The sequence below is a fragment of the Rhea pennata genome, chromosome 7 (genome assembly GCF_028389875.1).
Source record: "Rhea pennata isolate bPtePen1 chromosome 7, bPtePen1.pri, whole genome shotgun sequence".
Classification (NCBI taxonomy): Eukaryota; Metazoa; Chordata; class Aves; order Rheiformes; family Rheidae; genus Rhea; species Rhea pennata.
Genome location: NC_084669.1, coordinates 35,744,192 through 35,758,770, shown reverse-complemented (window position 1 = coordinate 35,758,770; position 14,579 = coordinate 35,744,192). Strand labels below are relative to the sequence as shown.

The following is a 14,579-nucleotide window of genomic DNA, read 5'->3' as shown; positions in this document are numbered from 1 at the left end:
CCTTCCTTAACAGAAAGGTTTAACATGCAAAGTTATTGTCTCCCGGGATAAAAAGCAATGCAGACCCACTAGTGGGGGTGGAGCTTCTTTGATTTTTCTTCTCACTCTAAGTCTGGTACACCAAAAGTAACAGCTCAGCAAAACCTTTTTGCAGCTGAACAACCTAGCAGCAATCTATCTTCAAGTCCTGAATCAAAGCACTTGAAACAGCAGTCAAGGACACCACACTTCCACATAACAGTCTCAAAATTCACGGACGTTGAGCACAGAAGACTGATCAGATTGATTTCTAAGTTTTCACACAAGTGTAAGCGAAAGCTAAAGAACAAAGTGGATCAATAACAGTAATTTCCTCTCTTCCTTGTTAATGGGAGCACTCCTCTACTGGGAGATGCAAACCACTAACAAATCATGCTAAAGCTTAAGCTCTGCATGGACAGGAATCACCAGAGTAATAGCCTGCTGTAGCCATTGCTAAAGTACTTAAACTTGAATCCAACATCACAGGTGGTATCTGAGCAAATTATTCTGAAAAGGAGCAGACTTTAATATTAATTTTTTAACATAAGATGCTTATCTGCCTCTGAAGTAATGCAAAAAATTCACCAATTCAATGAAAATACAATGATTAAGCTACCCTAAAGACACTTCCATGTTTTCTGTATAACAAAGAGCAGGCCATGGGTTTATGATTCACTTTTCAACTCTCTACAGGTGGTACCAAAGCTCATTGTACCAAAGGATACAGCCAGAACAACTGCTGCTATACTGCAGAAATAACAGCTAATGCCCAGAATCAGCCACTGATGAAATGGCTCAAAAGAAAAGAGCAAATCATGACAAGTTACCTAATAATCAACAGCAAGTCTCCAGGACTAGCCCTCCACATAGGCTTCTGCTCATATACCCATTAGGATACAGCTCACAACAGATCGAGAAATACTTGCACCTACCACCTTGGGCCAATCAATGACGGCGATGGTCTGGAAGGCAACCCTTCCCAGGGACACAACACTCCTCAACGTGAAAGGAAGAGCAAGCGAGGAGGGCTTGTGCTCTGTCCCTCCTATCCACCGCAGCCTGGATGCTGACGCAGTGCTTGCAGCCATGTAGCTAGCCCAGCATGCCCGTTCACGCTGGTACAGAGCTGGTAGCACCTCAGAGCTCAGCTCCATTTACCATGTTTACTCAAATGCAGTAAGAGAAATGTTCTTTCAGAAAAGCTGCTTGGGGAAAAAAGAAAAATAAGAACTTCCTCTAATATTTGAAAATGGTGTTTCAATCACGATCCAACTGTTAGATTCCACTGCCTCACCAAAAAATAAGAAAACACCAGTCAACCAACAGCAATTTGTTCTCTAGTGCCTGCTCCCCAGGACACACACACACACGCTCAGAGGAAACCAGGACCTGCACTGTCCAGTGGAAATGCAAGTACTGGACCAACACATATGGATAGGGAGATAAGATATGGATAGGATAGGTGATATAATCAGGGAGCTGGACAGTACAGGCTTGGGGAAACGGTCACACATGCTGAGTGAAGACAGAGCTACCTGGAAAGCTGTGGGCTGTTTATAGGAGAGAAAAATATGGGATAAGATGCTGAAGAAGGCATAGGGCAACCTTCAATGGCCAAACTTTTAGCATTCAAAAGAAATTACATATACATGAATATATTTAGTGATAATCTATTTAGAATGACACTGTTACGAGTAAAAATAAATAAATACTTGACTGCAATAACACAGATTATAGCAATGTGCTACAGGCTGCTACCAAAGGCTGAGGGCCATGCAGGATTTCTGAGCAGACAACCAGTATAGAGACGAAAAAAGTGAGTAGCTCATTCCCATTAACATCACCAAAAGCTTAAAGCAATTATTACCCTATGTAATGACAACCACCACGAAACAGTATGCCTCTTTCAGTATACTGCTCTTCTACAGCAGCTCGCACAAAGCACATCTTCCATACGTCTTTTTGCAAAGACATTGCATTGGTAATATAATTACTAATATAAAAAAGCCTGCATGTGCAGAGGTTTTGTTCCTCAAGAGAACAAATATAAATGATGAAATCTCCCTTAGAATAGAAAAGTCTGGCGAAGTATTTTCTAGCCTTTATCTTCCCACTTACTGCAATCCCAGTCATTCTTCCCTGCACACTGGGCCAGGTAACAGCCCTTGGTAGCTCCTCCCTTCACGTAGGTCCCAAATGCCTCCCAACTCCCGAGTCCTCTCTGCATAAACTGACATAATCCAGTGATCTAGACCACATTTACCGGAAATGTTCAGGGTTGCACACAAGAGTGATGTCGTAAAGCAGTGCAGCACACCTTAACCTGAACCACAACTCAAATGAGACATAGAAAGTTTATCTTATCAGCCAATCAAGAAAAGTAACATACAAAAATACCTTGGCTCACAGGTAATCAGTTTGTATATAGGATTTGCCATGAGCAATCTTCGGGGAGAAGCACTCAACTGTATTGCATTATACACCCCAATATTACTAATATACCACAGGTGTCCCTTGAAACACACAAGGAAAAAATCAGATTTGTTCCCCCCTCACCCAGTGCACCTGCATACATCGTCAGCTATTTATGTTGTCAAAATCCATCAACTGAAAAATATCAAAATATTATTTCTTCTTTTTCTTCCCTTCTAGTTCGAACTCTGAAGTAAAATATTGCAATAGTATTTCAGATCTAGCACCTTTTCCCTTTAAAGTATTGCTGTAGTGGAAGTGGAAATCAGTAGAAAAAATGCCCAAAGCACTCCAAATGATACAAGCACTAGAAAATCACAGATGCTAGTTTCATCTCTTCAGCAGATATCCCTTTATATGGGGTTGCATTAGAAGAAATCTTTTCCAAATTGTAAGAATTCCACTCCAATTGGGAATTTTCTTGAGTTAATGCCAATGATCATTCATTTTTCATCTTTTCTCTTTCTCTCTCTTTTTTTTTTTTTTTGGGGGGGGGGGGGGGAGGCAGGTTTGTTTTGAACTAATTCATCTTCCATAGCAGGTGCAGAGAGTGAAATGGAGAAAAGGAGGAATGAAGGAACCCAACGATGTGCAAATTAGGAAAGAACACTGGATTCTGAAATGGAGACTCCCAGGAAGACCACCAGAGTAAAGTAAACAGTTTAGCTTTGTTCTACTATAGTGTCTGCATTCCTCAAACTCAAGAAAATGACTTAGAAAAATAACAAACAAACTTGGTCACTTTTCAAAAAAGAAACAATTTTCTGATTTATAAGCAAAACTTTTCACCTCTATTTTATGAATAATCAAAATTTGAAAACAGTGGCTATACTAAATTCTTTGCTTTAAAGCTCCCACTTTAAAGACTCTTTGTTTCCTTATTTTCAGCCAAAAAGTGTCTGGGAATAAGTGGAATAGCAATAGGAGATACAGAATATATATGGAATAGCAGTAGCAAAACAGAAATTTCAAGATGTGATCAATATTAATCCCAAGTCTGAATTCAAGAAATGTTGGAATGGAAACATCACTCCTGATAACTTACTATGAATATCTTAAAGACTATAATGCATCTTTCTCCTTGATTCTTCCTCTTCCTTCTGCATGGCCAATTATATTCTTCATTAACTACAGGTATGACCTTCATCAAATCACTTTTCTCTCAATTTCTGAGGTCAATTAATCTTTTATTTGCCTTCACAGTATTGTGCAGATTAACACCACATTTCTGCCAAATCTCTTACTGAAACTTCTGCAGGTTTTGACTCTCTAAACTCCAAATTTGTCCTCAACAGAGTGGACTCATCCCACTCTTATTTGGACAGGTGGGACACACAGTCAATTGCCAGGAGTCTTGATTAGCTTCCTATTTATTGCGGAGTTCAGCATACACCCCCACATACGAGCTCTCTCTCCTTCTCATTTCAGTTTCATCTCCATTTTATCTACCTTTGTATCCTCTTGGCTACCCTCTTCAAACGCTAGGCAGCTCTTCCACTACAGAAGTTCCTCATCTTGTCTGTCTATGCAGAGTTAGCATACTATGCCCTTAAAGTCTTTTTCTCTCTTCATTCTCCCACACCATTAACACAATCCTCCTACCTATGCTGTATAATAGCTTCAGTAAGACCACCTTGTAAGTACAGGTAAGAGCTACTTTATCAGATCTTAAAGGATGGCACTTATTAGCAGTGTTGAAGATAGAGGACACTAATCAAGGGTCTGTATGTGTCAAATGGTGATTCCTAGAGAAACATATTTACTAGATCACCACTTGGAAACATGCTTTCTGAGCCACAAACTCAATTTACTGTTTCGGTTAACTCTGAGCTCCAGGTTGTGGAAGCTCCAGACAGAAGCATAACAAGAAATACACAGTAAATGCACCATTCCCCTATACAGGCACCCAAAATTGGGACGGGTTACAGAACAAAGAAAAGCCGTTACACTTCTTTTCCGTGCAACAAAAGCCAGTACAAACTAGTATCATGCCTGGCTTTTACTGTTGTTTTGAACTACTCAATTTCTTCAACACTGAAATACAGGACTTGGATACCGGCAGCTCTGAAAAATATAGCGCTCACCCCAAAAAAGAAAAATGGTATGATCAGCAGCAACATGTATTCTGCAACATAAACTTCCTCTAATGCGCTTTAACTCAAATTTAGAGATGAAAGACATTCAGGCTTTGAATTTATACATCCTAATGTCTCTTGTGGTCTACTCATTTATGCATCCATTGCCATAGTATTAAGAAAGTATTGCCTGGCCTATAACTGTAAATGGAGAATGACAGAGTGTTCATAATGAGGTCTTCAGGGAACATATCACAGCGATATAACATTTTTAGCAATGACCTGGAAGAAAAGGTGAAATTAATACTGATAAAAACATAGCAAATTATCAAAAGAACAGACACTGTTTCCTGAATTGACTGGAAGGGAGCAGTAAGCAAACGCTTTGGTATAGCTACAGTTACGTATTTAGAAACAGACTTCAGGTTGTATTTACAAAATACACGGTTCTACCTAGAAAAAAATGACCTTAAGAGATCAATGTGGTCAATAAGCAAATACATAGTAGTCACAGAAACTCCTATTGAAACTATATGCCCAAAAGGGCCAGTGAGATTTTTTGACGCATAAATAACAAAATTGATTGGGAAAAGGCATGTTATTTTATATACTGTATTTGACACTCTGCATCTGCTAATGTAATAGCATGTCCAGTTCTGACATACATAATTCAAGCAAGACACTGATACGCTGTAGAGAGCTTGGGGGACCACAAGAATGACAAAGTATTGAAGTATCTTAATGTGAAAGACCCAGGGAGTTCACTCTACCGTTTACCACAGAAAAAGAAATCTGAAGGGCCACAAGCTATGTCCATATCTACGTGGAACAGAAATCTGATAACAGAACGCTCCTTGTTCTAGCAGCCAGAAGTGTAATAAGACTCTGACCAACTTAAGGCCAGAGAAATCTGGACTGGAACTACAGGAAGGGGAGAGGGAGCTTTGGAAGCATCTTTATTAGAGGTTTTGATGTATTCTTCATCCATGGGCATTTTCAAATCCAAGCTTTCGGAGGTACCTTTAAAACACGATGCTTCAATACAAAAATAAATTAATTCAGTCTCACAGCCTCCCTATACCAGAACAGATGATTTCAATCATCTTGCCTGGCTTTATGACATGCAAACCAAACTGACACAACTTAATAATTTTCCCTCAGTTTCAGTTCAGTAAAGATCTGAACTGCTGCCCAGGATAACACCATATTCCAGTTCCTACAATCTAGCCAGGAAGATATTCAGCTCCTTAATTTAGGATCTAGTTTAAGTTTCTACATTCTGTGATACAATCAATTGTATTATTTACAAGTTGCAACATGCTGGTAGCAGCTCTCAGTCCAAATCTGCTACAGACACAAAACAGAAGTCAACAAGTTAATCAGCCCTCACACACACATACCCTTTCCCACTACTTCTAAAAGAAACAGAAAAAGATAAGAAAAAAAACAGCAAGAGATCCCAAAATACACATTGTAGTAAGCCACGCTCAAGTCTTTTCCAAAAGTAAACGCCTATTTTAGGGTATACTCCTGCCCGGTTTTAAAGGTGATGATAGGCAACGAAACAAAAAGGAACAATTCATATGCTTCAGCAATGAGAAAGTCAGTGAAAGGTAAGTCAGAAGACCAGCTAAACGTAATTCATTCAGATACAAGAAATATAAACAGTCATGGGGCAAGCAAGGTGTGCCCCCCATGGTGTGGCCCACTTAGGCCACCTAACTACAAGCAAGGCTGCAGGACTATTGAGGATTTTGCATTTATGTTTTGTCTAGTCTCATGAGGTAAGTATCTAAAAAAGGCAAATACTGTTTCTCTGCTATGTCTGTATCAGCTAGCACACTTTGCTTTTAAATAAAGCTTGAAAAGGAATAAATACTGTATGCAAGTTCTATTTTCTCTTTAGAGGAATACCAACTTTCACTCAGGTACTGGAACAACAGCCATGTTGTTCTGGAGAAGTATGGCAACAGCAGCAAAGTTTGGGTTGCAAAATTCAGGCAATGATCATCTGTTACAAAAGTAAATGCTACAAATTCTTAAACTCTTCCCATTCACAAGCTCAGTTAAACCTTTACAAGAATGAATTTTAAAGACAGATTTTACAGCCGAGAACCAATTAACTTGTAGCACAATATGGACAACACCAAAAAAGACCAATTAAGAAGGAATTCACAATTAAATGTGTGACACAAACTACTGAATTTTAATTTGGCCCTGAAAAATCTTAATATTTTTTTCCAGAATGCTTAATATTAATGCTGTTAGGAAAAAAAGGGCAGTCATATATATTCTATATACTAGTTGTACGTAAGTTAATGATAAGTGATTCCAGTTAGTCTCTTGTAATGTCCTGCTCCTTTTTTCTTGATATTGTTTAAAATTCAGAAATTCAATATTTAAAAAGGAAACACCTTTATAAGTACATATGGATTCTTTTTACTTCCCAAATGAAATCCTACAGTTAAATTCATTTTAGTAGGAATGAAATCTTTTGGTCTCTGCAAAGACAAGGCTCTTACTAAAGTCAGTGGGAAAAAAACTGGAGTATTATCTGAAAGATGAATATTCATTAACATCATGTGTAAAATCTAATTGTAACACCAGAGGAAAAAAGACAGAGATATTTAAATCTAGTCCCATTCAATTAACCTGGGGCTTCTCATCAGTTTTTTTCTGTCACTGAAGGCAATAAACAAACTTGCTTAGTAATATAAGAGTCTGAACAACTTGTTAGTGCCCATTTTCAAAGTATTTTCTAGATACTATTATAATTTATCAACATATGGACATCATAAATAGTAAAGACTGACAACTGATTTACGGAATTTGCAAAGCTATCTGAAGTACTGAAATACTTATGTTACATACAGCAAGTACAAATATTCAATAAAAGCTGATCATGTGGTAATGAATACAAATGGTATGAAAAAACCAGCATATCTGGATTAAGAAAACAGTGTTTGTTTTGTAATGCTACAACTTCATTATGAACATCTCAACAATATATAAATATACTTACTACTCTGGCATCTGACCTGCATCCATACAAGGACATGTTTTCCTTCTTTCCCACAAACTATCTTACTTTATTTAGTATTTGAAGACAGTTTTGATCATAATCACATTTTCTACTATTTTAATAAGTTCTTCCATTACAGTGGATGCTCAAACACTGCACTAAAACACACAGTGATGGGTAGGATTTACAAAAGCATAGTGATTCAAACCACAGGCAAAACTCCAAAACCCACCAAAATCACCAAGTTCAATCTGGCCTTATTCCACATCTCCCAGCCTCACTGTATCTTTGCCTGCAAGGTCCCCCAAGGATGAGCAAGAGTGGCACTACTCTCACAACTTTTCTGCTATGCAATAAATGAGACACAGAAAAAAAAAAAAAAAAAAAAAAAACAGAAAACCTGACTTCTCCCTGTTCTCTGCTCAATTGACAGCATCTCTTTCTTCCCCTAGCATTTTTTTGAGATAGGCTGAAGGAGGGAAAAAAAAAAAAAAAAAAAGAGTAGCAGCAAGACGATGCTATTCGGCAAGTAGCATAGCAGCCTCAAGAAGGATGAGGGAGAGAGAGCAGCACTGAAGGGAGCTCTGCAGAAACAACGGGAACAAGGGAAGAAGAGCATCTCTGCATCCTACCCATCTCAGGCTGCACCGCAGAGAGCCCCACAGGGTGAAGTATACAGGGCCTCAGCTCTCCCCAAAACTAGCTCAAAGTAGCATCTCGGACAGAATTATCCATAGGCCCCCCCAACACTCCATCCAAATGATCTAGCAGTATCACAACTCTTACTCAGAACAATTTTTTTGATTCTATTCATGATCACATTTAAAAATTAAGGATGATAAAGTTACTGAAGTAGGATTAATAAGTTACAGGCCTTTGTAAAGGCCTTCTTTGTTTGGACTCCATTTGAAAATGCCTACATACATAGGAAGTCTTAGCAGTACCATACAAATGAAATGTACATGCTCATGTGGAAGTGCTGGAAAGACTGCACAAGGAAGCATGGAACCATGCCTGCTCGTTTCAACTGAGCTGCCTTTAAAGAGCAAAAACACTAAAAAAATTGAGATGAACAATCAGCTTCAAAAATAGGATATTAAAAAAATCTTAAAAAAAATGTTATCTAGCTTTCTAACTAAGTTACCTAAGTAACTCCTCACTTATCTTTAAAAATAAAGTTGGGCCACTCACATATCAAAAACAAACTTTTCCCTATTAAAAAAAAAAAAAAAAAAAAAAAAAAAAGGAAAGTACAAAAGAAACAGGTAGACATTTTCAACCAGTACTCAAATCAATTTTAATTGATATTTTTAAATGGATATATTTCAAGGTGATAATAATGCCTTAATAAAGATAAAATGCAAGATAGGTATTCCCTGGACAACATCCTTTCCAACTCATATTACACCATTCTGTCTTCTTCGTCTATAAAATTCCACTGTAGTGTGATTCCATCCATTGACTTGTTGATATCTCATTTTAAAAGGAAAATAATAATAATAAAAATGAATTATTTCCAGCTAAGTATTCTGGCAGACATTTTGTACTGAAAAACATACACTACTATATATCTTAAATTACAATAAATGTTCAAAATCAGTTCAATTCATGCTTGCTGAAAGCACAATCAAGGACATTAGCAGCTGCTTTTCTTAACTCATATGTTAGCACATATATGAGCTTTAAAAAGTGCGTTTTAAATTTCTTTAATCCACACAACTAAAACCTCAATGAAAGAGCTAACAGCACATCTGCCACACCGACTTCATATTTGAAAATTGTTTTTGATGAGAAATACTACATTTTATATGCATAGACGGAAAAAATTAAGTACTCAGTTATGAAAGTATTCATAACTTTCATAGAAATATGACTTTTACTAGTTATTAATATGATGTATTTGTTTACAAATAACCCCAAAGTTCTATGTATCAAGTCATCCTTGGCTTCTGGCTTGGCTGAAACTGAACTGATTTTTACTGAGTTTAGCAGGCACCTTTTGCACTTTCTTGGCACACACGATTACCATTACGGTGCTTATGCATAAATGCACAAACAGAAATACTCAAAGAACAAAGAATGTATATGCATTTAAAATACTCACTTAACACTGCATATATTATTGTGGATCTATCACAATCTCTCTCTCTCTTTTTTTTGTTTTTAATCTCCATCAGTGCAGCAAACATCTGCAGCCATTCAAATGGTAGCCTTGGCTTTGCAGAACCTAGTAGGAAGACCATGGACTGTACTGCTTCATCAGCTGTATCTTGATCTGTGGGAGCTTTCCTTAGTGGTTCCACTGCTAGCTGTACTCAATAACTGTAGATTTCCCTGATAATATGTTGCCATGTTCGACAGTCTTGTTCTTCTGAGTTCAGTGTTATAAACTTGCATGCGATTGCAAACATTTCCTCACAGTTAAGGAGAGGTGCACTGCACTGCCCAAACTGAGTGAGAGAATTTGCTAAGTAGCTAAAGAGAAAATAGTATTATTATGTAAGTGAAGCAGAGTGTGTATGCCTTTTGAAATGCAGGTAACTGAATTTTAATTTACCAATCTGTTCAAATAGATTTTCCATTATCAGGAATAAAGCAGAAGAGCTGTCTGCTTAACTGAGGAAGGCATACAAGGTTAGCAAGATAAACTACAAGTATTCTTTCCTTATTATCCATTTCCATGAACTCACACTGCTTCTTTCTGCAGTGAGCATCTGCTTGCTAGAAATGATGAGTATTTCAGATGTTGATTCAAAATAAACATGGAGAACCTAATAGGGTATTTATGGCACAGAAGAATTTCCTAAATGACTCCTCTTACAATAACCAATAAGGAGAAGTAAAACAAAAACATGGAAAATGACATATAATAAACAAAAATCACAGAGTTAACAGTATGTATCACATCTAGTCTTAATATTTATATCAGCCCAACTCATTTTCAACAGTAAAGCATTGCTTATTTTCTCTCTGCACAGAAGATTTTGTGAACATGCTGGTTCTATACAAGTAAAACCTGAAAGATATCCTAGCTACACACATAAATGAATATGTATCTACAAAAATCTAGGACAACTAGAGAAATTAAATACATTTATTATTAGAGTACTACAAATCTTCCCGTAAGAAAGTTTACACTGGTGGTAAAATACAATGCAAAAAGCCATTAAATGCAAATATTCTGTTTAATTTTTCAGCACGTTACTGGCTGGATTTACTCAACCACTACTGATCATTAAATCAGAGGCTGGAGTTGTAATTCAACAGGTATTATTACAATACTACTTTACATACTGATCCCACACATAAAAAAAAAGGCAGGTTAGAAAAAAAATACACTAGTGTTGTATTTCTGAAATGCCCTTGTGAAGAAGTCTGTATATTATGTAGCTTTTCTGTAAGTTTGTAAGTTTATAACAGCTGACAGAGAGACACAGCCCAATTTAAGTGACCAAGTTTTCCCCAAAACAATGTAAAATCCTAGCACCTCCAACCTACACACTTCCACGAAATTCCTTCGGAATACGACATCCTTCTTGGTATATGCAAGTGAAGAACTCTTACCAAATACAATTCAGCACCACAAAACAAAGACAAAATACTCCAAGACACAAACTACAGTATCTAAAACCAAAGAGGAAACACTGTACAGTCAATTCATCAAAAGAAAAGTCAAAACAAAAATAAACAAAAGTCCGAGGACTAACATGATAGTACGCATATGCACAAAAACAGACAAGCCTTTCCATCTAAGGGTCAAGAAAAAAAAATGTTCAAAAAGTTTTTGGGAATGGAGAGAAACAACAGCATCATATTACATAGCAACCTGTCCTGCCATCAAATCAGAAACAGTGGTAAAATGAACTCAAGTGAGAAAACTGGAGACACTATGAACTCATACTATAACACATCTACTTATGGACAAAAAAGAAAAAAAACCCACACATTTCAACGCAAGTGTGATACACATTACAAAACTAAATGACTCCTTACAAAAAGACCTTCTTTTGCACATTAGTATCAACTGCCCAAAATAATAAACAAATGCTAAAGCTTCAACTACGCCCATGCGCTGCGCTACAAAAGCAGCAGTAATTCAAATAAATAATTAAAAGCATATCCATGACAATGAAACATGCTATATTTTTAATAAATTAATTTATTTGATGAAAGAAAGACAGTGCACTTGCTAGTGTTGTATTACCACAGTTACTCCTAACACACAAAGAGGTGTTTTGCACAACTACTACCATATCAAAAGAGAGACAGAGACACTCCTGAGACTGGATATACTTTCAAGTCAAATACACTTACTTGTTCTTTCCTTAATCTCAACGTTTAACTTAATTTTGCCTTACTGGGTAAGTTATAAATCTTTTAAGCAAGTTTTGTAATGTTCAGTAGTGGAAACAAACTGTTAAGAACTGGGATGTTTTTGAAACAAATGACACTACAGATACTCATTTATCAAATCTACCATGTCCAAAAACATTTTGAAACCATTTAGCTGTACTTGATATAAAAAATAGTTCTGTAAAATAAAAGTTTAAACATAACATTTTTTTCTTATTTTCTTCAGCTTCATTTTACAGTAAGTTTGCACTATCCACCCTGCAACATTTTAGTTCTGAAAGAAGTCATGACTTATTTCTATTTAAAATATCCTGATGAACTGAAAATGCAGTATGTATTACTAGTTATTAAAAAAAAAAAGCCATAAATGCAATAATACTGTTTTGTTATTAAAAAAGTGTTTTAATTTGAAATACACATCTTTTGTTATCATGAAAGATAACCAGCTTAAAAATCTCAAAGAAAGGTATTGCCATGTGAAACTGAAGACTGCCATAAGTTTTTGAAATTTTCAGTTTCACTTTAGGTATTGCAAAGCTTAAAGAAAAAAGGAAACTGCAAGTACAGTTATGTAGGCAGGAAATTTCCAATTTCATTAACTTGGTTTATGAACACTGACATCTTGTACTTAATTTCAGATGCCTTAAAACCTGTATACTAAGAAAAAAGAAACAACAAAAAAATCAACTATTACCTTTGGAAGGAATAAACTAGGAATAGAAGAAGCTAAAACGGATCTTCAATACAATGGAAGGCAAACTTTTTAGTCTGCAGACTCGTACAGAAAGATCCAAATATGTATACAACATGCTGGAGAGAAAGAGGGAAAAAAAAGAAAATGTTCTGTGCTTTTAAAATTAGCTAATCTCCTGAATAGCTGGAAAACACTGCTTCCCAGAAGTTAACCCTTTGATTTCCTATTCTATAGGACAAGAGAATACTGCTTAAAATGGGAGGGGATAAATAGCAAAGCAATTATTGGTTACCTTTAAAACTCTTTGCTTCCTCCTCTGAGGTCTTTTGTTTTCAGTTAGAACCTAAAAAAACATCAAATTGCAGAATAAGTTGCGGTCACAAAGGCAGGCATCTCCAATTTTATTATTAAACTGCAACATTTTTAAATACCCAGAATGCTTTACGTGCAGCACGTTAACGGGCTGTCGGGGCCCAAGGCGCCCCCCCGCTGCCGCCCCGACTCGCAGCGCCGCCGCCGAGGGCCGAGGGGAGAGGCCCGGCCGCCCCCCCGGAGCCGGCCTCGCTGGTGCCCCGCATTCCTCACAGCGGCGCCCACGAGGCGGCCATCTTGCTTCCTGCCGCAGCGGCGCCCTCCGCGCCGTCGCCCTCCTCCAGGCGGCGTCGCGGGCGCGCGCCTCGTGCGGCTCCGCGGCGGGCGGGCGCGCGCCCGCCCCCGCCTCACCCCGCCCCGCCCCAGGCGCGCGCGCGCGCGCGGCGACGCGCCGGGCATACCGCCCGCCACAGGAGCCGCGGGCGGCCCCAGCCAATGGGGAGGCGCGGCGCGCGGCGCCCCCCGCCCCGCACTCGCGCCGGCCCTGCCCAAACAAAGGGTCTCCTGTACGGGCGCCGCAGCGGCCGCCCGCAAGCTACGGCATGGACTCCGCGGAGCCGGCCCCGCCGCGCGCGCGGCCCCGCACTCACGGGCGCGTGCACGCCGGGGCCCGGCCCGGCCCGGCCCGGCCCGCCGGCGGCGGCAGCGCGCCCACCCACTCAGCTCTGTAAGGGCAGGCTGCATGCAGGGTCAGGCGAGGACACAGCCCGAGAACACCCGCCTCTGGGCACGCACACGCGTGCACACGCTAAGCCTGGGCGCACGCTGCTGTGCACCTGCACACACCCCTGCGCCAGGCCAGGCACGCGCTTGGCAGGTGGCCCCCACATCCCGCGGTGGGCGGAGGTGCACTGGGGCCTCGGCACCCGCTCCAGCGAGGCTGCCTGCAGCCAAGGCCCTGCCGCACGCACCCCCAGGGAGATGCTGCTACCGCAGCTCACCCGCGGCGGCTGCAGGGGCAGGGCAGCCCAGAGCTGGGGGTCCTGCAACCTCCATGGCCCCACAGCTGGTGCTGCCAGGTGCCAGCGACCTGCCAGGGAGGGCTCGCGCAGCCCTGCCATGGCCATCAGTGCCGCCTGCACAGCTGGCCCAGTGCACGGTGCCCGCAGCTGCCCTGCTGCAAGGGAAGACTCATTTTTTGCTCTCTTTTTACAGCATCTACTAGAGAAAGTATCTGTCCTAAACCAATTACGATGTAGAGAGAATACCAATGCAAACAATCTTATTTTCTCATGTCACCACCTGTGTGAGGTGTTGAATGGGACAGAGAGGTAGTAACTTCATCCCAAAGTGATAAACCTACTTGCTAACATGAGACAACAAATTGCAAAGTACCTACCTTAGCCTATTACTATTCACTGAAATGCTTAATAAGGCAATTTTCAGTTGATATCTCAAAGAGAAAGTCAACTGTATCCATGCACCATACGTGCTGACAGAAGAGCATCTCTTCAGCTTTGCAGCTACAAATTGCAATTTAAAACTGTTTTCTGTATCTACTGTTGAATCCTACGTGCAATTCCAGTTTCGTTATTGGTGCACATTAGGCAAGTAGTGCAAACACGCAGAT

The 14,579-nt window shown here is 39.6% G+C and overlaps 1 protein-coding gene across 4 annotated transcripts in view; it reads right to left on the bottom strand.

The window, feature by feature from the left end:
- Positions 1–14,579, bottom strand: part of TET1 (tet methylcytosine dioxygenase 1) — an 83,441-nt gene that overhangs the window by 43,893 nt on the left and 24,969 nt on the right. For all 4 annotated transcript variants that reach the window (XM_062579570.1, XM_062579572.1, XM_062579574.1 and 1 more), the window contains exon 3: positions 12,930–12,980. In XM_062579570.1, coding sequence (XP_062435554.1) covers positions 12,930–12,980 — 51 coding nt within the window. The remainder of the gene's footprint in view (positions 1–12,929; positions 12,981–14,579) is intronic.